General features: G+C 46.7%; 1 protein-coding gene across 19 annotated transcripts; it reads right to left on the reverse strand.

The window, feature by feature from the left end:
* Positions 1–1,148: 1,148 nt before the first annotated feature.
* PFKFB2 (6-phosphofructo-2-kinase/fructose-2,6-biphosphatase 2) lies at positions 1,149–27,382 on the reverse strand. Of its 19 annotated transcripts, none has more exons than XM_082701916.1 (17): positions 26,693–27,382; positions 25,410–25,520; positions 19,840–19,965; positions 19,239–19,335; positions 18,753–18,819; positions 18,549–18,623; positions 18,129–18,185; positions 17,177–17,301; positions 14,785–14,992; positions 14,141–14,287; positions 13,278–13,382; positions 12,387–12,516; positions 11,566–11,628; positions 11,042–11,106; positions 10,238–10,417; positions 3,410–3,478; positions 1,149–3,198 (listed from the first exon to the last, which is right to left on the reverse strand). In XM_082701916.1, the coding sequence occupies exons 2-16, from the start codon at positions 25,498–25,500 to the stop codon at positions 3,440–3,442; spliced, it is 1,575 nt and encodes a 524-aa protein (XP_082558042.1). In that variant the 5' UTR covers positions 25,501–25,520; positions 26,693–27,382; the 3' UTR covers positions 1,149–3,198; positions 3,410–3,439. The 19 variants fall into 19 exon arrangements, with proteins under 19 accessions (XP_082558042.1, XP_082558040.1, XP_082558041.1 ...); XM_082701914.1 differs by having other exon boundaries at positions 10,226–10,417; XM_082701915.1 differs by having other exon boundaries at positions 26,534–26,704.
* Between the last annotated feature and the right edge of the window lie 304 nt (positions 27,383–27,686).

Below are 27,686 nucleotides of genomic sequence, written 5' to 3' on the forward strand. Positions count from 1 at the left end.
TCCTAAGTATTCTACAATGTCTGGTTTTTAAAAAGTAAGCATTTCAGAATCCCACAAATTCTTCCCCTCTGCTTAAAGAAGTTAGTATCAAATGGATGGATTTTTTTTTTTTAAATGTTGAACAAAAGAAAGGGAGATGGGATATGTGTGTACATTATCATCTAACTCCTGCTTTGCTACCCTGAGGTCGGGTTGTATGTGAAAGTGATGCGTATCTACCTTTTGTCAGGGAAAGGGGCCTCAGCTTTTGTCAAATTCTCAGATGAGTTCAAGACAGTGAATGTAGGTTGGACGGCGGGAGTACTTCAAGGCCGTAAAGCATGATGATGGGCCATTGCTGGACTGCCACAGGAAGTGCCAGGGGGCCTGTCACTGACCAGGGCAAGCTAGCAAGGCCAGCCTCCTCACAGAATGTGCCCAGGAAAGATCCTGGAGAGGCTGAAGTCATGGGGGGGGATAATTAAGGCTACAGAAATAAGCCAAATAGTAACCGTCACCCAACAATGGAGCACTCTCTAAGGAGTCATTCTAATTCTGGTATCTTTATGAAGTTTCTAGCTAGATTTAAAAAAAGCATGTTATATGTTTGTTGGACCCTCACTGTTACACTTCTTACCATTTACCTTGTTCTGAGGTATGGGCTTTGATAAGAACTACATCAGTGTCAAGGTAAGTCACTTAATAAGGGTGTTCATTCACGAATTTGTGAAGTAAGAATGAGCCCAGACGTGCTTATCCTTCTACAAATGATGGCTTGATGGCTGGGTAAGACTAACACCTGCAAAAGTGCTTGGAGATCTTTTCTAAGAATAGGGAACAGGGACTGGGTTTTACCGCATAACAACCAACTGATGATCATAAAAGATTTGTTAAATGAATTAACAAGTTCATTGTTAATTCATTTAATTAATAGTATATGGCAATAATGATCCCACTGATATCATTTTGAAATGCCAGTGTAACTTGATAAAGGCAGGAGTCACCAATTCAAACACTAGCTGCAAATATACATATGATCTAAGATTTTGAGAATCATTGTCAAGAAGTTAGTTTCAAAGACATTTTGCATGATGTTGTTAACATTTTGCATGTGTATAATGTACCAAATGTTATCCCATTTTGTGGTGATTTCAAAAATTAATTACATCTTTAAATTAAAAATAACTTTTATTATATTTCTTATTACAAAGAAATATAGATTACTGACATATTTTAGCATGATTTTATTTATCCAGGAGATAAACTTCTCTCCAGAGAAATGCATCTCTTGGTTGATACTTATAAATCAATGAGGAAAAAAAGTACTCAAAGGAAATCCGCCGTGCCTTAACATAGTTGCCATCCTTTTACAGAAGACAGACATCTAAACCTTAGAAATTTAATTTAAGGTAATACTATGGACATCACATTTAAAATCTCAAACTACCTCAATTTCTACCAAAAAACAGACAACACCAATTATCTTACATTCTGATCAAACACATGCAAGCACTCACATGGGACTTAAAAATATCACACATGAATGAATAAATAATTAGGTAAAAACATTATCTGATCATCAACAGACACCGTGTTTAGATGCAGAAAGAAACCCGCAGTACAAGAACAAAATAGTGATAGTTCCGCATGCTCAGAGAGGCCAGATGAAAATCCCCTGCTACAGAGCAGTCAGGAGCCTTTCTGAAGGCAGCTTTGTGCGTATAAAATAAGCTCCTGGTTCGGGGATGCTGAACTGCCCGCAGCCCAGCTCATCACATCCTAGGTAAGGGAGCCCCATATCATCCACAGTATAAAAGAACCATTTGGGGAAAAAAACGCGTTTCTTTCTTTTCTTGTTACTTACCCTCTTGCCCAGCAAGAGGGTATCTGCATGAAAGGGAAAAATTATTTAAAAAGCTAAAAAACTTTCTATTCTTTAAAAAAAAAAAAAAAGAATTTTGCTTGTAAGATTTTATCTTTTGGAGCTTCTATACCCTCAACTGGAGTATTGACATCAAAATCACATTGACAGAGAATCACACTGATCTAGAGAATTACCTGGCTTATCTTTACAGGAAGCCAAATGACAGATACCTCAAAGACTGGGGTCTCCCCTGCCCACCCCCCGCCCCAGTGTTCTACATAAAGACCAGGAGACCCTCTAGAGACAATTAGCTAAGAGGCAGGCATCAGAAGACCAGCTGCTCTCGAAGCCACATCCACAGCTTCATAGAGACCACATCATAGTGACAGACCCCACAGAAAGCCATGCCCCCCGAACCTGGTTTGAAGCAAGAACTCCCTGGTACAGTTGATTCCCAAGGAACCCTCTTCACTTCTTCAGGTCCTGTCAATAGCGCCCTACTTTTTTCTCCAACCGTCATTCCCAACCACTGGAGAATGACGCCTCCCTCTGCTGCTGTGAGGGGACGCAGCATCAGGTAGGAAATACAGTAGCTACTTCGGAAAAGGGTCCTTTGAAGACAGGGACCCATTCTGGGGAGTCTTGCAGTCAGATCCTGCTCTCACAGGACCTGGAACAAGGAAAAACTTCTTTCTGTGAAAAAGGCAGCTGATACTGCCCTTTCACCACCACAGAAGAGACATTACAGGGACTGAATTTCTCAGATACCCTCCACTCACCTGATGAATTTGTCTCATTTCCAACATGACAGAAAAGGGACAGTTAACATATATATATATATAAGGTCCTCTAGCCTGCTCGCTGGAACAGACGCAGAGACCAGCTCTTACAGAACAGGCTCGTGGTGGTGCAGCCCTCTCACTCGCAAACAAGTCTGAAGAGGTGCCATTTGCGTTCCAGAAAAGAACAGGCAGCCAGGGATACAATCACAGGTAGGAAGTTAAAGGCCGAAAAGGAACAAGACTGGCCAACTGGGGTCACACCCAGCAAAGAGATCATACAAACAGATCGGGTCGGGCTGTTAGATCTTTTGAGGCACAGGGCACTTAAGTTTTCCCGTGCAACACATATTCCCATTAGGCATGAGCGGAAGAAATGTAATGTTTTTTCCAGGCCTCATTTTGGTGGCCTCAAATGTCCAATCCCAGCTTAACTTCCTGACAGAGCCCCCGTAGGGCTGCCATCAACAGCCTTGTAGTAGATCCTGGAGGGGTCTGGCTTCAACCTTTACATCATCAGCAAAGCGGTGTGAGGGACGCCGAAGAGTGCCTGTGCACAGCCAACCCCGTCTCTGCCTGCGAGCCAGAGAGAGAAAGTAATTATGCCACTGCCAAAATCAAATCAAATGAAGCAGAACCCTTCCCCCACCCGCCCGCTGCTCCCCCACTGCCCACAGCCCCACCTCCGCACACATGCACGGACCCTCAGTTGTGCGGGCACACACCCCTTTACCCTTTACCAAACTCCAACAGTACAGTCACAGGCTCCTTTCCCTGAGAAACCGACCTTTGTAACCATGTTGGACCGGGCACTAAGCTATACACCCAAGATAGGAGGTAGAAGCTGCAGGAAATCCTGTGGTAAAAGGAGAGCACGTAGGCTACTATCAGCCAAAAGACCATGCTGACCAAATGGCTTTGCAGTCGGGGGCTTCTTGGCTTCTGAGGAGGGTCTCTACGATTGTAGCTATCCCAGACCTTCTGAAATTCGTCAGAGCACAAATCATAAACTGATTTCCCATAAACTGACACCTTATGTTTCGAATGTTTGGTGAGGAATTCCTCCCCCTAGAGGAGTGCTTCTCAAGCATCAGTTAAATGCGCATGGGAATCACTTGGTCATCCTGTTAGGGTGGGGATTCTAATTCAGGGACCCTGTGACTTGAGGCACCAGAGGCTGCATATCTAAGGAGCTCCTGCTCTTTGCTGATGTAAATGAGGGGCGTGAGGCGGTGACACAGTTCCACCCGTATTTCTTGTCCCAGAAGTTAAATGTCATTTCATTCTGTTGACTGTAAGCTCTTTAGAAACAGGCGGGTCATGTTTTAGAAGGAACAGCCCACTAAATTCTAAGAGATCTCCATACTTTTTCCTTTATGATAATGAGTTACATGTGGTTAACGGGATTCATAGTACGGTTCGGGCAAAGGTAATTTTTTCTTAATTCTTGTAGAGGCACCAGAAAGTACACACAACTTCTACTGAAGTTCACATGTCTTCCATAATGTCCTTCCCATCTTTCCCAGAAGGTGGTGGAAGAGAGCCATGCCCACACCAAGGACTCCCGTTGTGCGGCCAACTGGCTTTGGCTCCTCTGACGCCCTATCATGGAGCAGCAGGAAACAGTTTCGGAGGTAGGGGGAGTGGGTGGAGAATACAACCCAAAATACAAAACAAGAAACCCAGAAGCCTTCTGATAGGTTCAAGTTACTCAACATTTTTATTTACCCATTCTATACACACACACACACACACACACACACACACAGAAAAGCACATTTCAAATACAGTTATACACACCTTATGTGGCTCTGAGTGGCATATTTTGATATCAATGTCACCAGATTAAATCAGAATGCTGGTAAGGACTCACATTCCTTTTTCACCAGAGCTGTGCCTAGGAAATCGATTTGCAGCATAACTCTAGTACGTGACTTCCCAATTCAGTCCATTCCCTTCAACCATTTCCACCCCCCTCCAAGGGGCACAGCTGGTGATCAGTCTTTCGCTCTTGCCACAGTAAAACCATTACCATATCAGAACGAGTGGATTTTGTTATTTCAACACAATAAAAAAAAATGTATACAAGCATTTCAAGTACAAAAACACTGAGTTGATAAATATTGGTCCTAGATCCCCAGGGAAAGGCTGACTGGAAAGAATACCTTTGCCAACTCTTAAGATCAATTTTTAAATGCAAAATTTCCTTTGCATTTTTATTTATTAGATTTTATGAATAAAAGCCAAACCCATGGCAGACTGAAAAAAGCAGCATTAGCCACTGCTCTATCCTGTGACAGGGAAGCTGAGGACACAGAAGGTTCATCAGCAGACAGTGAAAGGGAAATCTTGCCTAGAGGTGGGGGAGTGGGAGGAATGAATGCAGGTAGAGGTAAGAATTTTTGGCTTGGAGGAGGTATTTACTTCACCAAGTTTACAAAATACCACACAGAAGTGAAGTTCAACCTTCATTTTCTACAAAATGATGAGAATTTGGCTGCTACTCTTAAGAGAAACGTCTACTAAAAATCGGTAAGTACAGAACTTCCCCCTGAAACAAAGTAAAGTGTTTACTTCCTTTCTTTGTAGGACACATGCAACAGACACAAAATTACAATAATACGCCTATATTACTAACTGGTACAATTAGAAAAAAGACAGTCAGATTGCAAGACCCTACTGGAGTCTGTCAGTCAGTCAGTCAGCGTACAGACTCGCCCAGCGCCTGCCAGTCGGTAAGCATGTGGATGCTACCAGATACAGTCTTCTGGACATTATGCATCCATATTAAATTCCCGGACAAACTTCTGATGACTGAATCACGTCTCTGGGAAGTCAGAGATCCACCCTGCCAATGTCACAACCTGGCTCAAGTCAGATATTTTTTAAACTAAAATATTTTAAAACATGACCATGTCAAAATACGTGCTAGGAAAACTGGGTAAAGCAGAGAGAGTCAATTATCATATGGTTTCACTTATTTGTGGAACATAACAAATAGCATGGAGGACATGGGGAGTTAGAGAGGAGAAGGGAGTTGGGGGAAATTGGAAGGGGAGGTGAACCATGAGAGACTATGGACTCTGAAAAACAATCTGAGGATTTTGAAGGGGTGGGGGGTGGGAGTTTGGGGTACTAGGTGGTGGGTATTATAAAGGGCACGAATTGCATGGAGCACTGGGTGTGGTGAAAAATAATGAATACTGTTATGCTGAAAATAAAAAAATAAATTAAAAATACATCAAAATGAAAAAAAAAAAAAAAGAATGCGAAAAAAAAAAAAAAAATTGAGCAAATTTCTTGAAAACAAAAACAACATGGCTTCTGAACTCAAGAGAAACAATGGAATGTCTGTAAGGCTGTGTAACACAGATATAGTATAGTTTTCTGCATCATTAGACATTCTTCCCTCTCTCTTTTTGCTACCCCAAGCACCAATGAATTTCTCCAAAACCTAGACCTCCTACTCAGAGAAAAACTGTAAGATGGATTTATTTTCAAAGTTATGTCACGTTTCTTGAGAATACAGGTGCCTCTGCAGATCCATTTGTGGGTTGCAAAGAGGAACACCAGAACTAAAGGAAACACTCCTCCGTTCAGCCTGGGAACGCAGACAGGTATTCCTAATTCTAACTCCTTGGGGGAGAAACAAACAAACAAACCAACCAAACAACCAACCCAGAGGCAGTAAGATAGGGCAGACCCCTACACAATGCACGTTTTTAAGGTTTTCTAGTTCTACTTTGCAGCTGAATGTAAAACAATCCCATTATCAAAACAAAACCAAAGACAATACAGATTAATAAGAACAAAATTCTAATTTGAGGATTAAGAGACAAGGGAAGCTAGTTCTCTAAATCTGCCTCCAATTCCTCTTTCACGTTTGTCACAAAATTCATCACTCAGTTTCCAAGCAACACAATAAAATATACAGGGATTTTCCTCTCTCCATTTACTAGATTAAATAATTTAATAGATGAAATACTAAGGCCTATTTCTCCCACAGTGAAACCAAAAGCCTTAGCAAAAGGTGCTCTGGAATCCATCCTTTCTTTGTAGAATCTGTGACATAGACCTAACTATAGCAGTGTGCAGATGCTACCGATACACATTCAGTAAGCAAGGAAGAGGAGGATAGAAAAGATAGAAAGTAGATGGGTGCCTGGGTAGTTCAGTGGGTTAAGCCGCTGCCTTGACTCAGGTCATGATCTCAGGGTCCTGGGATCTAGTCCCGCATCAGGCTCTCTGCTCAGCAGGGAGCCTGCTTCCCTCTCTCTCTCTCTGCCTGCCTTTCCATCTACTTGTGATTTCTCTCTGTCAAATAAATAAATAAAATCTTTAAAAAAAAAAAAAAGAAAGAAATTCTCTAAAATTTGGAGGAGGAGCTCTATGCCATTCTGTATCCTCCTGGCTTGTTCCTGCAGAAACTTCTCTGGAGGGCTCCTGCTCTAGAACTGAAGAATGCTACAGTCAAGTTCTAATTTCTTGTGTGCCCCTGAGACTAGAAAGATTACCTTAGGCTCCTCTTTTGGGAGAAGCAAACTAGCACAGGGGGAGAGTGGGAAAGTAAGGAGCAGGCTGAGAGCCACAGTGAACATCCCCGTGACCTGTGGCTCTGGCCGCGGTTTACAACAGGATAACACAATGCTCATGAGTTAGAAAATCCTCCTCTCACTAAGAATATGCACAGCCCAGACCCAAAGTCTTTGGATCAAAATGCCCCTGCTTGTCATTCCTTAGCTCTGAATGATTCTTATGGTGCATGGGGGTGGGGGATGAATGAATAATCATTTGGGCTAAGGGTGCTGCCAGCCAAGGAAGGTTAGATGAAGCCACCTTGTAAAAGCGCCCCACATGCCGCCTAGACCACATCTCATTCTCACCGGGAGGGGAAGGATTCTCACCTGCCACCCCCTTTAGTCTGAAGGAATCTGAACTCCACTTCAATGCCCACAGTTACAGACTCAATGTGTTGCTCGTTCACAAAAATCCATTTATTATAAATTATATACCCTGTCTCTAAAAATAACCTTCTTCAGGGCAACGACCTTTCTTCCAATTCTATGTACCCAATCACCATCAGCGCCCCCACCCAGCCTGAAGCCCCACAAAGACAACATGCACCCAGAATATAGTGGCCAAACAGGAACAGCAGGTTAGACGCACTGAGGACCAGAAGCTGGCAAGCAGCCACTGGAAACACTGTGATGTCCTACTCGGGACTTAAGAATGAAGGGGGGTACCTGGGTGGCTCTGCCTTTGACTCAGGTCATGATCTCAGGGTCCTGGGATTGAGCCCCACATCGGGCTCTCTGCTCAGCGGGGAGCCTGCTTCCCTCTCTCTCTCTGCCTGCCTCTCTGCCTACTTGTGATCTCACTCTCTCTAGGTCAAATAAGTAAATAAATAAATAATCTTAAAAAAAAAAAAAAAGAATGAAGGACTGAAGGACTCAAGGTCACAAGTCAGCTGCCTGTGATGATAACCTTTATATCCTACTGGCTTTATCTCTGTGCCTTTCTCCAGACTGCTGAACACTCCCAGCTATTACCCAAGGACACTTCCTCACCTAGCGATTTGTTCCGCCTCACCCTGAAGTGTAGAAAGTTAAAGATGGAAGGAGAACCCAGAGTAACCCCCTAAAACACAGCAGCCTGCCTTCAAGGGGGTCACGTGGTGTAACACTGTCATCTACTCAGACGTTCTAACTCTAGAGAATTGTCCTTTCAAAGCCAAAAGGAATTCAGAATTCTTGGGTTGATGATCTGTCCAAGGAACTAGTCCAAGTATTTCTCCCCACAGCTAACCTTGAATATGAATCAGAATCTTCAGGGAAGTTATTTCAACACATACATGTCCAGACCCCAACCCCAGAGGTTCTGAGTTCATATTAAGCCTGGAGTGGACTGGAGCATGTATGGGCTTCGAAAATTCTAAAGAGGATTCTAATGAGTGCTCCCGGATGAGAACCATGAGAAAAGGTCTTCTATTACCAAACAAAAAGACCCTTGGCAAATAGGTCACTTGCTCTCGCTGGTTTCTTCCGAAAGACAATTGGTAACTTTAAGGTAGAGACTCATTCCATCACTTTTAAAAACCTCATGAGCAAACTGACTTCTCTCTCAGAAAACTGCAAATATATTCATGTTTTATGTACAGAACTGGGGGGGGGGGGTTACCAAGAAGCTAAGAATCCCCTGCTCTAAATGTTTCCTGGTTAACCCTACAGAGAAAATAAAATGACAAAAGTGAATAGGCAATTCCAGATCATTAAGAGTTAGACCCCTCAGGGTCCCAAAGACCCCTGGACACCAACATGAAATAAAAGAATACACCAGTGAGGGAGAGTAAATTCATAGCCAGGTCTTTCTACACTTAGGGGAAAAAAAAAAAAAAAAAACGCACACACACACACACACACACACACACACACAACTTTGCTCATGCAAAATTTTTTTAAGGTAGAGAGGAGAGTGTTGAACATTACAGGAAAATAAAAAGCTCTAGTGAAATCTTCTCTGCCACTTGCCCTAAGCAATTCCAGTATCAGTGGTGACTCTTTCATCTCTGTCCTTCTAAACAGTCCCAGAGGTCACTGGCCTCGGCAGGAAAGGTGCTGTGGCTGGCAAAGCTGGGAGCCACTGACAAAAGACATGACTGCCCTACGAGAGCCCCGCAAGAGCTCGAGAACATCCTATTCTCCTGAACGTCATTCCAGAACGTCAGAACGTCTGGCAGAAACGTCATTTCTGCCAGAAAGACCCATGTCTCGCTCTTGAAGTGAGTAATACCAACCGAGATATTTCGCACATCCTCGGGCCCAAGTCCCCCAGAGCCTCGCAGACTTAGCACTGGCTCTCGTGAAAGGAGGCACGAGCTCTCACCCTATGTCCACTTGCAGGCCCCAGAGCATCTGTGGATGATCTGCAGCCTGGGCTGACCCTTTCAGGACCTGGCTTGAGAGGAAAGGAGAGGGCAAAGAAAAAAAGCTCCCCCAGTCTGGATCCATTGAGGCCCCCTGCAGAGAGCACCAACAGAGCCTAGACTGCTCTCTCGCCAACCACCCCTTCCCTCCTCGACAGACAGCACGATGACAATGCCATGCATCACACTGGACGATCCAAAGGGCAGGTGAGCAAGGGGGGGACAAAGCAGGCAAGTAAGGACTGTGAGTAAAGCACACCTCAGAGAGACAAAGGTGAAGGAAAAATGGGCTCTGTCTCCCCCTCCACCCCGCCCCCCACTTTACCAACACAAGGATGTGAGGAGTTTAGACACCAGGGACAAGAACCAAGTCTATGCGGCAGGCTTAACCTCAGACCCAGCTATGCTAAGCACCCAGGGGAGTGTATCCTTTTTCCTCCTCCTCCAGACCACCCCAACTGAGGACGTGTCCTAAAACACCCGCTGGTCAAATTGCCCCTGGGTAGGGACATGTTTCACTCTGGAGAACCGCTAAGATTGGTCTGGAAACACATGAGCTCACGTTCTGTGTTAAGATCCATGGTGGGGTGTTGGGGGTGGGGGCTGAAAGTTAAATGACTCCTTGGTGCTTAGTGACAAGGGCAGGAGGCCAAGCCTGGAAGGGACACACGGTTACACCACCGGAATGCTGACTTGGGTCTTCGGCTGGTCGGCCCCTTCTTGCGTGTCCAGGGCACGGAGAGGGCTGAGGGGCTTGAGGGGCCGGCTCCCAACACTGTAATTTCTTGGACGCCTTATTGTATTCGAACTGGACAGAGGCGTAAAGCTGTTCCTTCTCATCCTTACAGGGGTTTGGTTCTTGGGGAAGTTGTTCTGATTGGAAATGGAGGGACACCACACAAATGAAAGCCAAGCCAAAAGCTCACTCATAAAGGTTAAATAATGCTTATAACCACAACAGTTTCCTCCACTCCTGTTCCTCTGCAGACAGAGTCTCTCCTAAGACATGGGCCATGGCCTTAGCCCTAGTCCCAGGAAGCTAAAGGGTTGTAGAAGGAGCGGCTCCTTGAGCATCATATTCCAAAGGAGGAAGGAGGACCCACAAAAGGAAGGGGCTTACTTAAGATCACACAGGTCATCAGGACAGACCTAGAAATAAACACCTTATAGGCTCTTCTGGGTCCTACTTCTAAAGGGAGCACTCCCGGGGGGGCGGGGGGGGGGAAGATCTGTATTTGACTTCGGCCAAACATTTCCCAAATTTAACTGTATTTCCAGGAGCCAACTTTCAAGGTTAAGACTCATGAAAGAGGGACTAATTTTAAAAAGCAATAATTCCAACATCTCTTCCTTTTGGAAATAAGCAGACTACATAGGACATGAGTTCTGGATGTGTTCCCCTTTTGTATATAAACAAAACCCCAGTCTTGTGATGTCAAAGGTTCAAAGACTCAAGGTGGCAGGGAGCCTGCATGTTCATCTGGGGAAAGTACTTACGGTTGGCTTGTCACGGTGCGTGTTCACAGCCTCCACATTGAGTTTAATGGTTTCCACTTTACATCCTGAGGAAGCAGAGGAAAGAGAAAGCTTTCAGGAAAACAATCTCCAAGGAAAAGTCCTTAGATTCAGTATGGAAAACATACCATAAAAGAACGTATATATTCCTAAATCTATACATATATCCTTTTATTTTTAAGATTTTATTCATTTATTAGAGAGAGATGCAGAGCATGAGCAAGGGGAGGGGCAGAGGGAGAAGCAGACTCCCCACTGAGCAGGGAGCCTGATGTGGGACTCGATCCCAGGACCCGGAGATCATGACCGGAGCTGAAGCAGACACTTAACTGACTGAGCCACGCAGGCGCCCCCATACATCCTTTTAAAAATGGAAAGCACTGATGGAATTTCTCTGCTATACAGGGATGATGAAGTTGAACTTCCAGACAAACTTCAGAGAAAAATCAAATAGCCTGACTTTCTTCAGTCCCCACCTCCTGCCCAGCAGCTAAGATCATAGTTACCGTAGGCCACAGGAGTCAGTTTGAAGATGGTATGAAGGGGACACCTCAAATATGGTAGCTCATCTGAAAAGAGAAAGACCAGGTGAGAGACGGCTCTTAGTACTATGGATTAAGGTCAAGTTAGCAGGAGAATCTAAGGAGCTCATGAGTTTTTTCCACCCTGACCTAGAATTGTACAGTTCCTCCCCTAAACCCCAGACAATTAATAGGACAGCCACCAAAGAAGCTGCCCACGCTACTAAGAGTCTAAGGAAGGAAAGCAAGCCATTTTAGATCCTTCCATGCAGACAAAACAGGAGTGAGTAGCCAGCACCCAGTGGAAGGGAAGAACGTGGCCCACCTGGGTGTACCCAAGGCCCATGTGCAGGCTGCCCAGCAGCTCAGATAGATCAGGAAGGGAAGGGAAGGGTCAGAAAAGCCAGCAACTTCCTTATGGCTTTACCCAGAAACTGTCCTATGATGAATCCAAAGGATGAAGATGCTTCTAAGACACCACCCTCCTTGGAGTCAAATAACAAGCCGCGAATGTTCAACCACTTTTCTGATCCTGCCAGGAGGGAATGGCTGAACACTGGCCCTTTAGCCAAGCAGGATTAAGGAGCTCCAGCAGCGGCCACTCTCCACTGGGGGCTTTTGTACCAGAGGGGTCAATTCAGCGAGTAGCTGGCCCAGTGGCTGCTAGGAGCCCCACATTGCTGTCCGAAGAATGCACCCCACTCTGAGTGGAGAGGGGGAGGCTCTGTTGCCCGGGATCCTTGTGCCACCCCTAGTCCAGCCCTCTCCCCATGAATGTGTCCCCTGGCCCTTCCCTCAAATGTCACCTGCACCCTTATCCAAGAAGTAGGCCAGCAGGCAGCGCATGACAGCCTGGTGGGAGATGACGAGGACGTTGCCCTGACGCTCCAGCTCCATGATGACAGGCTCCAGCCGCTGCACCAGGTCCTGGTACGACTGTGGGGGAAGTGAGGCCGACCGGTAGGGGGCCAGGCACAGGCGGGCAGCCAAGTCGGGGGCTGGCTCCGGAGTCAGGAGGCTACTTCTCCTTCTTCCCCAGCTGGCTTTCCTCCTGGAGGGTCAGCGACTTCATGTCGCCTGCTAACCACCCCCCAGCCCCATGATCTCTGGAGAATCCTCAGACCTTTCAAGAGCAACATTCAGATCGAGAAAGCTACAGGTCAAAAAGAGGAAATGTGAACTCAGCCTGCGTCTTTTTTCCTTCCCACAGACGAACAGGCAGCCCTTGAGGCAACGAGAGGCTCCTAGGGGTTTCCTGGACCTCTGCCATTGGTTTTAGTTACCTGGGCCTCCCATGGCTCTAGACTACGAAGGCCCTCAGGCCAGCAAACAGCCTCAAACACGCAAGATGACAGGGAGTTCATTCACACTCCCCAGACTGACTCGGGGGCCTACACCTGCTTGGGTCAGGGTGGGACTGAGAGAATAGAACGAAAAAAAGAAGTAAAAAAGAAGATGCTGATTCTACAATTAATCAACATACAAGACATCCTGTAACCCTTTTCCCCGAAGATCTTAAAGAGATGTTCAACTAAGCCGAATTAAACATACTGTGACCCAAAGTCGGAGGACAAAATGACATGATGGTTTGACTACACTTTCTAGACCCAACACGTCCCATTTAATCCTTTCCCCAAATGAAAGCTAAACTCCCAGCCTCTGCTGGGGCAGTCGCCCCACCTGAGGGGAAATCTCACCTCCCCACCAGGGTACCGGTACAGGTATTTCTCTTGATCTCGAAGTGCAAACTCGTCTGGGTACTGCTTCTCAATCTGCGCATAGGTCATCTCCTCACACACGCCCTGCAGGGAGCCACACTGGCTGCAGGAGGGAGGGTGACACACACGCCCCCACCCCAACACACACAACGGAGGCGACACTAAGGAATCCTGGCTTCTTACTACATGCCCAGCATTGTGCTAGGTCCTGGCCTGTAGTGCCACCAACGGGCCCTGGTGACTGGGACGGGCAGGGGGAGGGCTACTGCTCAGAGGACGTGGGTTCTCGAGCTTAAGCTGCCACTTGCTCCAACTACTTCAGAGAAGTTAAAAGGTCCAAGCAAAGTCAGCAGGATAAAGGGAACAGGAAGCAGAGAAGGAGGAGAAACTGAAAGGACTAGAGAATTCTTACAGAAGGCATAAAAAGGTACAGAGGAAGAAAAGAAAAAGAAAAGTCTACTTTTGTGCTCAAGGACAGAGAAAGCCAAGAAAAAATTTGGGAAGGAATTTTCCAGAAGAGCTGGCAAATGATCTAAGCAGAAATTAAAGAAGTGAGTTGTTAGCTATTTCTTTTTCCTGGGACAAAATATCCAAAGGAACACAATGGAGCTGCACTGTCCCCAGATGCCAGAAGTGCTAAGTCCCAGATTGGTCTGGGCCCGTCCCTGGCACAGGAGCTCAAACAGGCAGGAAACCCTGACTAGGATGCAATTGTTCCCACCTCCCCCACTAGAACTACTAGTTTTCTAGTTTTCTAGATAAAACTGCCCACATTGTGATCTCTGAGAGTCCCTGCCTGAATAAGACTTACTGGCTTTGTAGCCATCAGAACTCCTACTCACAGCATCGATCTCATTTAGAATCTTCCACTGCTCATAGGTCACACCCAGGGATTCAGCAGTTTGGATAGTCCTCTTTAGCTGGCTTGTCCACACTTTGAGGTCTGCTATCTCCTGATCTTCCAGAAACTTCCTTAGAGCCTGGGCAAACTGGGGTCAGATATTAAAAATTTTTAAAGGAGAGAAACACGTGCGCACGTGCACATATAGACACATACACACAATTGCTAACTTGGCCTACAAGGAACAACGTGTAGGACCACGGTCAAAATCCAAGAGGTGCCACACAGTTCTGATAAACCCAAGAGGAAATGAACTTCCCCTGGAGCATCCTGTGCTGTGCTCGGCACACAAGTTGTGCCCAATAATTATCTGATGGCTGAGTGAACAGCAGGAGAGGTTCCAAGTTACCACACGACAACACAGCCAGAATTGGTGGACAAGAGGAGGTCTTCAGCATTGGCTTGAGGCTGAAACCACAGCCTCAGCCCCAGCGGGAATGAGGAAGAAGTAAGGTGATAAGAGAGATGACCTCAAAAAGAGAGAGAGAGAGAGAGAGAGAGAGAGAGAGAGAGAGAGATGCCCTCTACCATGCTCCTTCTCCAACTCTAAGCCTGGGAAATCCAGCCTGCTGCCAGGCGCCTCACCTGTTTTCCCCGCACCGAAAGGCCAGAGTCTCCCCCAATCTTCCCCAAGAGGTTGAACTCGCTCTCTCCATGCCGGCAAAGGTAAATGGTGCGAGGCTGCACGTGGATATTCATGAGGTAGTAGACTATCTTGCTCTGGATGTAGTCCTGGACTCTGTTGACTAAAAAGCGCTGGCCCACATTTATCACCTTGATGAAAGAGAGATCCCTGGGACAGAGAAGGAGAAAAGAGAATCCCTGGGAATGAAAATCTGAGGATAAGAGTGGGAAGGGAAGGATTCCCATAATCACTTGTGGGCTTGAGGTAGCTCTTCCTCCTCTCCTGTCAGAGCCAACCCACATTTAAGGAACCAACTGGTTAGAGACACATCAAATCTCAGACCCAAGATGAAGTAAGATGTCCCAAACTTCCAGCCAGCCTACCATTTCTTCAGTGCCCATACTGTGCCAAGTAGTGTAGAGAAGTAGGTATGAAGAATCGAGGCTTTCCATCCAGGGTTTGACGAGGTGACCTGACAATTTTGCTAACCCTGGAGTCTGGTGAGAAGCACAACCCTCATCCAAGGTGGTCAAGAGCTGGCCGGAGAATGGCATTGCCGGTGGGGAGGGCAGTAGGCAGCAGAACCTTAGAGATCTCTACAGGTCCCCTGCACCAGCCTAATCACGCCTCTCTCAGAGGTACGTCTGCAGTGGTTGCCTCATCAATTTTTCTTACTGTAAAAATGATCAATGCTAATTGAATTTAAATGTTTAAAAAATGATGAATGCTTATTCTAAAAAATTTTCAAATAAAGGTAGAATGATGCAAATACAAATCACCCAAACCCTACAATCAGAAATATTATCTATAAACACACACACACACACACACACACACACATTGTTCTAGAATGTTTTTCTATATAGAACTTCTATGTAGAAGAATATACAATTACACCATTTCTAGAACAGCGGTTTTCAATCTCCATATTAAAGAATATTCCTTAAGGAATACCTCCAAACACTAATATTCTGGGCAATCTACTTGAAGGAATTTAAAGACTCAAACATGGGACACCTGGGTGGCTCAGTTAGTTAGGCAGCTGCCTTTGGCTCAGGTCATGATCCCAGCATCCTGGGATCAAGTCCCACAACGGGCTCCTTGCTCAGCAGGGAGCCTGCTTCTCCTTCTGCCTCTGCCTGCCATTCTGTCTGCCTGTGCTCTCTCTCTCTCTGACAAATAAATAAATAAAATTTAAAAAAAGAAAAAAGACTCAAACATGAAGCAGACCTCTAACAATGGAACAGTGAGCTATGCACACTTATCTTGCCATCTCTTTGGCAGCGGGGCTGTATCTCACTCAAACACAGCTGTTAACTGCGTAGCCACATTCTCTAGGTTTCTGTGTGTACACACCTTTCTTCAACATGGACTTGACATTTTACTATGGCTCTTATACCTCAGGCACATCAAGTTAACCCATACTGCATACCACACTGCCAACAGACACTACCCCAGTAATAATGGCTAGCACTGAACAGACATTTCTGATGAGCCAGGCATGTTCTTAAGGACTCTACATGCTTTATGTATATATATGTATACATACACACATACACATGTATGTACATCATATACATATTTCATATATATTTACATGTTTGTTACACATTTTTACTTTATCTATTTGTATTATGTGTATCATATACATACATCATATATATATCATATATATATAATGTACATGTATGTATACATGTAACTTACGGTTTATGTAAACATATTCGATATTATGTTACTCTTTTCTCTGTAATATAAATACACTTATATACTAATAGATGTGTGTTACAGAATATATATATATACGTATATGTATGTGTATACACAGACACACACACACACATACACACACACTAAACTTTAAAAACTAATCAAAAGCCGAAGACACATCTCTGAGGGATATCCTACAACATCCTAGATTAAATTAGAACTACTTGATTTTGCTCCCCGGGGACACCTGGCAATGTCTGAAAACATTCTGGCCCATCGCAGGTTGGGAGTATTATTGTATCTGGTGAGTGGAGACCAGGAGTGCTGTTCAAATCGTACGGTACACAGGCAGCCCCCGATGGCTGTGATAAAGAATTAGCCAGCACAGCATGTCAGCCATGTGGAGACTGAGAAATCTTGTTGTAGAAAACAGAAAGGAAGAACTGATGCTAAAAACACTTCACGGTTCAAGTGTAAGATGCAGCCTACATGGCTGCTACAAATCCACTCTTGTTTCTCTGGCATGACGTAAACATGACAGGTCCGGTGGGCAGAGGAAAGTTTGAGGTCAGAGGGAGAAAGGCCCTTTTCTCCAATCAGACCCCTGCCTCAGGCCCTTCAAACCATGGCCTTAAACCTTACTTGTCATAGTTGTCTGGGTCAAGGGGTTGATAGGTGACTTTGTAGCACTCAATTCTCTTTAGGAAGTCCTCCATCACATTCTCCCTGTTCCTTTCAGGGTAGTCAGGGCTCGACACCTTTACCTCCTAGAATCATAGGGAGAGTAGGGCCTGGTCAGAGGTGTGCCCTTAACAGCCCTCCTGCAAACAGCCAATGCTAAATAAAGAGAAGGAAGTGCATAGAAGGGCCCTTTCACTGGAGCTGTTGGCAATCCCCGTTCACTGAGTGCCCCCTCCCTGTCCTGTGACCCTGGCAACCAAGAAAGGAAAGACAACTCGGCAGTCATGTGCCTGCCCTTGGCTGAAGGACTGAGGCACTCACATAGCTCAAACTACTCCTAGGCCCCAATCCCTTTATGTGCCCTGCTGGGAACACAGAATGGGCTTCAATTTCTCCGTACGACCACTCAGAATAGGGTGCTTGATCTGATGCATGCCTGACTTGGACCAGATGCCCCTTCTTAGATGCTTCAGAGTCCCACACTGCTAGGAGAACACTACTATGACACCATGTCTACACAGCACAGTACAACCTATCAAATGAGCATTGGTTTATACTGTGACCATATAGGGCACAAGGTACTCAGTGCACACAGCACTGACCTGAGTGTAAAGGTAGTGGGACAGATGACCTTCCCACGTGGTCCTGACAGAGAGTGAAGAGGCTGATCTACTCTGAGGTCTCAGGATCCAGCTGGTACCCAGAACACAGGGCCAAAGCCACAGTCTAAGTCTTGGGTTCCATTCAACAGCTCATTCTAATTTTATTCCTCAGAGCCTCAGTTTCTTCTCCCAAGGGAAGACTGTAGAAGTATGTTCATTGCCCAGCTGACTCTCCCCGCTCACCCACCCACCCACACATAATACAAGGCAGAAAGGACAGGGAGGTGATGGTATGCAGGCGTGTCACCCACCAGGATGTTGGCAGCAATGACATCAGGATCATCGCAGACAGATTCCACAAAGAACACCTGGCCAGGGAGAGAAGGTAGTGACAAATGAGTCCGAAGTGCCCAGGCTGCTCATTTAACAGCCTGTGCTCACACCTGCCCCACCACGGCCACCACATCCCCCAGGATTTTCTGTCATGAAAGTGGCCTTCAAGGCCTCTTCATTGAAAAATACCTCTTACCACATCCCCAGGGCCTTGGACATGCAGGCTAAGGGGCTGAGAAAGGACCTGAAAGAAAACACTTAAGGACTGGGGGTATTCCCCACGAGAGGAAAGGACAGCCAAGCCTGTCCTCACTCACCAGAGTCAAAGAGATCCTCACGTCCCTCCTGACTCCCCACCTCCACTCATCCCTTTCCTCCAGTGGGGAGCCAAACCCTACCTTGAAGGAGTTCTCCTTGGCAAAGCTCAAAATCATGTCCCTTCTCTCCCTAGTGGTATTGGTGGCATCAAACACCTGGGAAGAGAGGCCGCGAAGCAGATGAGGGGGCCGAGAGAACTGGAATCCCGCCAAGGCAGACCCAACGGGAGGCTGTGCAGTCTCCTGGATGGAGATTAGGATAGGGAAGAGGCAGGGAAGGCTCACCGCGATCTGTCCGCTCTCCTCAGTGAGATACGCCTTCACGTCTTCCAGCGCCACCAAAGCACACTGTCTGCCATGAGAACAGAGGACACCAGCGAGAATGGTGCCAGACCAAGTGCAGACACAGTCAGAGACATGAATAGCTGGGTTGCTGGAGGAGTCACATCCCTTCCCACTGAAGTTTTCCCAGGGTCACAACGTCCCCCTAACTAGACTTTCCAACTTCCCTGCTGAGGTTTTTAGACTGTCCTGTATCTTTCCCCTTCTCCATGCATATAAAGTATCTCTATATAGGTTTACCCTAAACATACTTACTTCTCCCTGAGCCTGTTCTTCTACCTACCCAAGCCCAACATGACCTGTCCACCAAATGATCTTCATTAAATTCCCCAGAGGATATTTACTGAGAGGAAAACCGAGCCCTGCCACATCTAGTCTTGCGATGGCAGAGAAAGAGCAGGCCGGGAGGTCAGGCCTAAGAAGACTCACCTGCGGATCTTCATGGCCTCCTCATTGTCGTGCCGGAAGAAGTCGTAGGACTTATAGGACTTGACTGCTTCACGCCGATATACCCCAAGATTAAACACTGCAGATGACATCAACAGCCTTCAGTAGTGAAAAAATACAAAGGCCCCACCAAAGGAGACTTCTTGGTCTAAATGTCAGGGTGGCCAAGGAAATGAAAAAAAAAAGCACCATGGTATGTTGGGAATGATACCAGATTAAGAGTCAAGTTAGACTCAAGTTCAGACGTATTAGTCCTTGAACAAGTCTTAAACTGTCTGAGTTTCAATTTCCTCAGCCACACCGGCTACTTCACGCAAGTACTGCTAGTATTAGACAAGATGATCTCTATGGCGGTAAAGCCCTATACCATCAAAGGCACGCTGTTAAATCTAGGCCAGTCTACCCAGTCCAAGAGGAAACAAGTCTGTAAACAGGGAATAAATCCAGCAAATCAGGAATCTACCACTATTTCTGCCAGGAGCACACTGTAATCGTGATGCCAAGGAGAACAGCTCTTCCAGAGGCCTGGGAGACCCAAGAACTAATCATTTCCCTTCCCAAGGAATAAATAACCTGCACCTACCTTTGGTGGGCACCCCAATCCAGTTGAGATACCGTGTGAGTTTCTTGGATACATAGGTTTTGCCTCGGGCTGGCAAGCCAATCATAACGATGAGAGTTGGGGAGTTGGTCATGTAAGATGCCCACGCTAGAGGGGAAAGAGAACAGAACTGAATGGCTAGAAGCTGTGGAAGGTTCGTGCACTGGGCTAGTAACATCATTTAATAACCTCATTTAATCTTTCTACACCTCAACAAAGCTAGGGAAAGACTGGGATGGCATATAGAGGAGCTATCAGTCCAATCTCCTAAAAGAGAACTAAAAGGTCAGATAAATTTCCAAGAAGTACCCAAGCCAAGACACTACTTCCCCACATGTGCAAAGTTTCCACAGAGGTGCATGGAAGAAAAAGTGGAAAGGATTAGAAAGATAACCACCAACACCTTCTAATAACACAATAACCCCTGTCTAATAACACAAGAACGTTATAGCTGTGGAGGCACACCTTAGGCCTGGAGCTTCTCCAGTGATGAGCCGGCTACAAAAGGTCCCACAGAGATTCTATCCCGAGGATCCCATCCATCCCTTCAGAGCCATGGGCAAGAGCTAGCTTGCCCAGTATAAAAAGAGCCTGGTCTCCAGCTGTTTTGGCTTTTGTGATCAGGATACAAGCTTAAGTCCAAATTTCTAAACCATAGTGAGATTCAGACTGTGGCAAAGCCTATTTACTTGACACAAGTTCTGACAAGCCCCTCAGGAAGCTTCAGGGTAAAGCTAGCCTGCAAGGCATCCTGGCCAGCTGGCCTCAAAGGCCATCTGAACACATTCAGAAGCAGGAACAGTCACTGGTCCGTCCTTCCTTACGAAACTTATTTCAGGAATGCTCATGAATGGAGATAGGGCTCAGTGGACAGATGGGGAAAAGTTGACAGTCAAAGGTCAGGTGACTTGCCTATGGACACAGGACGAGTCACGGCAGAGCTGGCACTAGAAGCCAGAGCCCGTGCTCCCTCCACAGCTTGCTTACAGGGGCGGGCTCCTCCCTGCCCATTCTGCCACAGAGGAGCGGTGGGACGGGGTCTCCGCTGCTGCCAGTTACTTCCCTGGGGACTGGACCCAACCGACGTTGGGTAGGAGGACCCAGGCTCTGCAAGCTCCTGTGAGGGGAGGGCCTGCCCAGGGATGAGAAACGGAAAGAGCCACCTTTGCTTTCCACTTCCCCACACTGTTTTCCGGAAGGGGCCCTGCTGGGTGCCACTGCTTCTCGGCTCTGAGACAAGGTGGCCCCATAAGGCTAAGAAACAATTCAGGAAAACTGAGGTAGTTGCATAGGAAAGTCCCTTTCAACAGATCTCACTGGAGAAGTGAGCAGAAGGGCCTGGGTAGGGGACAGATCTCAGAAGGAAGACAGTTTCCTAGGGGTGTTGGGCAAGAAGTACCCAGAAACCAAAGAGGATACCCAAGTGGTGAGGGAGGAGCGGATGCCCAGACTTGGGGCTAGAGGACTTGGCCTTTAGTCCTTCACCCGCTGAGCACATGGACAATTCCTGGGCCTGGGCAGGGACTCCTCCAAAGCAGGCAAGGAGCAAGGTAAGTGATTTTCATCTGTGTCCAAATAGGGAGCACAGGGCAGGGCTTCAGCCTCAGCTGATATGAACCCCTGATCTCTGACCCTCAACAGGTCTGCCTGGATACGGCTGCTCGCCTTTCAGTAGTAAAATCCTCCTGAGTCTTCACTTTCTCCAGCTCAGCACCACGCTCTGCTTAATCCCCCATGATCTGCCTCATTACCTGCACTTCTGGGGCAGCTTTGTCCACAACTTCCAGCCCATTAGGCGCTTCCCCCAAAGGTCCTCTGACCCTTCCTAAAGCTAAAAATGAACTGATGCTTGGAAGCTGCTCTGAAGCTAAACAGGGGACCAGCTGCTGCATGTTTACCCAACTGGACAGAGAATGCTAAGAGCAAAAGAAAACAGGGGTCTCTAAGGACACCCCAAGGCACCACACCTCCCACCTCTGGGCTTCTCATGTTCCAGAGTACAAAACTAAAACACACTTCCTATCTCAAACCGCAGGGTTGACAAAATTAGGAACATTCTGTCCTGCCTGTTACAAAACAAAACCACTACCACCTTAATTTGAAGAGTAGATAGTCCAAGCTGGTTAATTTCAGAGACAATGTAACACACCCCTCAGCATATAATGAAGAGCTGTTTCAATCCTGAAATTCTCTCCTACCTTCTTTAAATAAGATTTAACTCACTTTCTCAATCTTAAATTTATTCTCCCTCAGGAATATACTCAGAGGAATTGAGGGCTTGATACTTCCCTCCTACAAAGAGAAACACGCAAACCCAGGGAAGTGAAGAGCTTGGCCCACAATTACACAGTACAAAGTCAAGGTCAGGGCTCTGACTTGACTCCCGGTTTCATGACTGCCCCATCAGTCGCAGCCCAGCTCTTGTCAGCACCTGGCCAAGGGAGCACTGTGATAAGTATGACTAAATTCTGTAATCTAATCCTGAAAGGTGGTCTAGTAGTAGTACTAGTAGTAGTGATTCCCAGCATAAGTAGTACTAGTAGTAGTAGTAGTTCCCGGCCTTTTCATGAACAAGGCCTTCTTCTACAATTTGTTCTAAACAGGCCTAATACTTTTCAAATATGCAGTAGTCATAAAGCTGCTAATTATCTCCCGCTATTTATCTCAAAGGCATGAAATACACAAGTTCTGTGGCTAAACACTGAGAAAATTCATGTTTTCGTGAACCAGTGCACCTATAGCTGACGATGCCCAATTTCTATCTATGCACTTTGAAATATTAAAAGCAACTACCAATACAGAACTTTTTAGGAGAATAAATTCATAATGTTGATCAACACAGAGCTCCTCTGATTTCTTCTGTAGGAAAAGCGGCTGGTGCAAACACACTAAGATATATAGGCAAGGATGCTCCTGCAGCATTGCTTGTGATGGTGGAAAACCTAAAACAGGGCAAGTATCCATGGGGGGAGGTTGGAATATCCACAGAATGCAATACTGCGCAGAAAGAGCTAAATGTGGATTTATAGACACCCCCAAAAAGCCCCCCACAATACAATGAGTTAAAAAAAAAAGAAAAGAGGAAAATAGTGGAACAGAATATGTACAATGTGAACCTATTTTCAATAACAGAATACACCAGGAGATATTGCGAATAATAAACTTAACAGGGACAGGAGAAATTGTGAGAGATTTTTTTTTTCTACTTTTCACTTCTCTCTGTTTTGTTGGAGTTTTTCATGAACATGTTACCGCTTTTGGAATTGGGAAAAGCACATGACAGCTTGTCTGTTTCAGCCCTACTCAACATCTCAAAGGATAAAAGAAACAAAGGAAAGCATGTACACACTCGTCCCTGTCCCCACCTGCCTACTTCCTGAGGTGCCTTTAAGATGCCCAGAAACCGGTCATCTGAGCACCTTACAGGCACCTAGGCCAGCAACCGCCCAACACCCCCGTCCCTGGAGCAGCTGAAGTTCCAGTAATGCTCCTTTGGGGTTCTGGCTCCCCGAAGTCCTTTTCCAGTCCTCCAGCTCGGGCACATCCCAGAGTGGAGCCAGGCAACACAGGTGTAATTGGCAGCAAGGGGATAGTGGCTGAGCTATTAATAAAGCAACCACTGTATATGAGCACGAAGCAGGCAGGGGAGCCTGCTCCAACATAAGGGCCAGCAATGGAGAAGGAAATAAACTAACACGAATCTTCACGACTGTTTTTCTCCTTTGACTATGGCTGCAGCAGTCTCCCAGTCCAACCCACGAGGGGAGAAGACAAGGGGGCAGGTAAATGAATGATGATGGAGTCAGGACAAACCCCCCACCCCATGCTCCCAGTAGGGGAGAAGAGAGTGGAGCTTGGAGAGGAGAAATCAGAGTGCAGAGCCTAGAGGATAGAAAGGAGACCTGGGATTACTGGCTCCTTGACTAGCGAGAGCCCTCAAGGCAGAAAAACTGCAGAAGAGTTTGAATGGCACGGAGTAGGTCTATCTGGAGAATACAGCTGATGCTGCGCACTGTGCAGCCCATGTCGCCACCTGTTCTCTGTACTCTTTTGGATCAAGTGTCCCAATAACATGAATGCACCTCGCTTTAGTGCTCCCAAGTCTGGCTTAGGATACTGTCGAGCAAGAGAAGAAAACATTCTTTACTGAAAATCTAATTTTTCGTAGGTCTCTTACAAATAGTGAGCTCACAGTATAGCTTTTACAGTATAATTCCATTTATATGCAATGAAAAGTCACCAGGGGGTTAAAATATACTTTAGCTCTATAAACATTCTTCTAAGTGCTTTCCTATATTTACTCATTTAATTCTCACATTGCTCTAGGGGAAGATAACATTAGTATCCCATTTTATAAATAAGCAAACTAAGGCACAGAGAGGATAAGCATCTTATTCAAGGCACACAGCTAGGAAGGAGTAAAACCAAGATTCAAACCCGGGCAGTCTGACTACAAGGCTGCACTCGAACACGTGCTACACTAGTTATCTCCCATAGGATACTCTTCCTCCATACCTAGCTTCCTGCCCTGGCAGAGAAAGGAGACCCTAATCATACAGGTGTGCCAACCCCAGTATCACATCCAAAAAGCTGCCTCTGATGCCACGCAAAGCCCAGCAAGCTTCATCAGTGCTAGATGAAAAGAGATTATCATTAATCATGAGACTGACAAGGATATAACATCAAGGTCAAGACTCTGGGGAAAGCTTTGAACATGACACGATTCCAGGTCTCGTGCTGGCTGGCTGTTTCCACCTGCTATATACATGACCAATGAAGTGAGAACTGACTGACGGGGTTCCACAGGAAAAGTGCATCTGGAAGCAAGGGCAAGGATTAGCATTCCTTGAGCTTCCCCCAAAACTGTAGGGGCCAGTTGCCCAGAACTTTTTGCCCATACAAGCTACAATGAGGGTTAGGAATGCAGGTGCCAGGGGAGAAGAAATTATGCTTCATTTCTCTGCAAACCCACCTGCCATCTCTGCTAAAGAACTGGCATGGAAAAGCTCTGGTGAAACCTGTCCCTAGAGAAATGAACCTGCAGGAAAAGCAGCTTGCAAAATGTGAAGGCTAACCCTGAGGGAAAGCAGGGTGCCCGAGTCAGAGTGAGAGGTCAGATGGCAGACCTAACTCCCCCAGAGGCCTGCCAAAATGAACTCCTACTGGCTCTTACCTGCAATTTCTGCAGTGAGCCGCACTTTCACAAAAACGTAGCCCCCCAGGTAAAGGGAACTGTTAACAGTATCAGCCCTAAGTAATTCCTGCGCCTGCCACTCTGTCTTAATCACTGAGTGGGTAACTTTCAACATCAGTCGAGTGTGCAGGTCTCCCCATGAGACAAAGACCAGCAGTCTTGCCCCAGTGACAGACATTTCACGGGGCCTACTTGTTTCACACAAGAAATTCCCCTTGTAGACTTGGTTTTAAATTCCCATGTCGAAGAATTCTCTCTCACTCCCACCAAGCATCAAAGTCTAGGATTACAACTGTATTCCTAAGATAAAATCCTGGGGGGGGGGGGGGAGCAGCCCCTCCTCTTTCCCCAGACTCACAACATTTCTTCTCTGACATTCGAAGATTGGAGGCCTTGGATTCATAGCTGTTGTTGTTCTGTTCTGATGAAGATGCAGTATTCCCAGACATGGCAGCTCCTCGGTAGACGTCTGAAAGGGACAAAAGGAATGTAAGGAAGGAGACACCCCTCCAAACACTCAGCAAGAGGACAGGTGCAGTAGAAATGAAAGAATCCTGGGCCAAGAGTCAAGTCCAGCCCTTTCGCTCAGAGTTAATAGCTACATGCCCTTTGATAGTCCTCCCAAGCCCTGTTTCCTCATCTATAGACTGAGTTGCAGTAGAACCTTCCCTTTTGAATGCTGACTTAGGAGTTTCATTCACATAAATTAGCTCCTTCAATCCTTCTAATAATCCTTCCATAGGTATTATTCTGCTACCACTGTTACTTTCACCCAATTTACAGGTTGAAAAGCTAAGTTTGACCCAATCAGGTGGCTTATCCAAGTTCCTTCCTGACCTCAGATTCTGGCTTAAAAAGCTGGGAAGAGTATTGGCAGAAGTGGGAGATGAATGAGGTGGGTTGCAAACAGATTATCATCAAGTCACCGCCGTCCAATGGCAGGAATTCAGTCCTGGCAGATATGGGCGCAGTGAGGAAATCCCAAACATGTTCCCTGAAGGAAAAACTGTAACTGGACCCCGTGACGACCCTAGCATGTCACCATTTCTCCTCGAGCGTTCTCATTCCCAAGCCCTTGCCCTGCACCCTCTTCCCATCTATCCCTCGGTTCGCAGTCTGTAAGAACACTGGGACGCAAAGAGGTGGTATAACTTCCCCCAAGGTCACCTGCTGAACAAGAAGTCCTGACTCGAGCCGGGGTGGGATAGTCTTGTGCTCACGCCGCACACCCAGACAAGGGGCTCGTGAGGACCGAAGGTCCTGCTGCTTCGAGGTCCTTGCACTGTTCCTCCACTGACCACACAAATCCTCCAACCCAACCACCAGACGCCGCTCCCGGTGCCTGAACGTCCGCACTCCCAGCAATGCCCGCACTTGCCCGAAAACTGCAAAGCATCACCAGCCCGCACCTCATCCGGTGTACGCAGGCCCCCTCCTCCCGCCCGCCCCGGCCCTTCCAGGCGCCGTACAGCCACCGCTCACCCTACGATCCCTCCTAAGCTGCCTCCCGACAGTGGCCCCGGCACTCGTCCCGTTAGGCTGCGGACAGGAGCTGACACACTGCGGTCCGGGCCCGGCGCGCCAGGAGCCGGCAAATCACGTGCCCCTGTCAGGCTCCGCCACCCTGGCGTCGGTCCTCACCTGGAGAGAATCATCGGCCAATCCGGCGCCCGCAGGCTCCCTGGGGCGGGGCTCAAGTTCGAATCGCTGACGCTGGCTCGCGAAGGTGGAAGAAACCGAAGCCTGAAGATCGCCAGCTGCCAAGTTTCCTCACGCTGTGGAGGTTGGTTGCCTCGTTGCTAGGCAACTGTCGGGCTGGGGGCCGGGTTAATAAAATGCAGGACTTTTTTTTCATACTCTCGCGAGAGTGGACGACACGGAAGTCTGGAGGGGATGTGACATTTTGGTGACGGAAACCTTGTGGAGGTTAACGCTTTCCTCCCTGAATCTCAGGGAGGAGTCAAGTCCAGCCCTTTCGCTCAGAGTTAATACATCCATAAGTTGGAACGGGATCTTTAGAAGGTGGTGCGTGGCTAACGTGAGCTACCACCGTACTTGAGCTGATGACACCTTAGCTGTTTGCATCCTACCCATTGGCCAGACACTGTAGTCTAAGAAAATCAACTACTCTTGCATCCCGGACCCATCCGCATACTCCAGTGGTTTCTACTCGTCGCCCTTATCCTCGCTCCTACCTCCTATGCTATACCATCTGTTCAGGTAGTTTCGAAAAACCAAAAAAGGAACATAGCTTCAGCAAAAAATTGGATCACAAAAGGGGTCAAAAGAGGCAAAGCTTCCATATAACTTAGAGGTAGACATAGGCTGTTATAGTAGAGGTGAGACTGCATATTTCCAGCGAACTTCTCACGTGGCCCCCAGACCCTTCTGATGATGCTTGATTCTGCTGATAAACCCACTCCATGCAGGCGTGCTTCTTCGCATCCAGCATGGGAAAAGAACAAGGAATGTGGATTTCTTGGAAAAGGGAAATTGAGGAATGTTTTTATGCCTCCTTCAGCTGGGGATTAAATTCATCCTTCAGAACAGCTCCACTGGTGTCTCCTTCTGGAGCTTTTTACAGCTCCCAGCGTGTTGCGTTATGGTTGCCTTATCTGCCCCAGAACAACTGCCT

This window comes from Mustela nivalis (assembly GCF_964662115.1).
Source record: "Mustela nivalis genome assembly, chromosome: 16".
NCBI lineage: Eukaryota > Metazoa > Chordata > Mammalia > Carnivora > Mustelidae > Mustela > Mustela nivalis.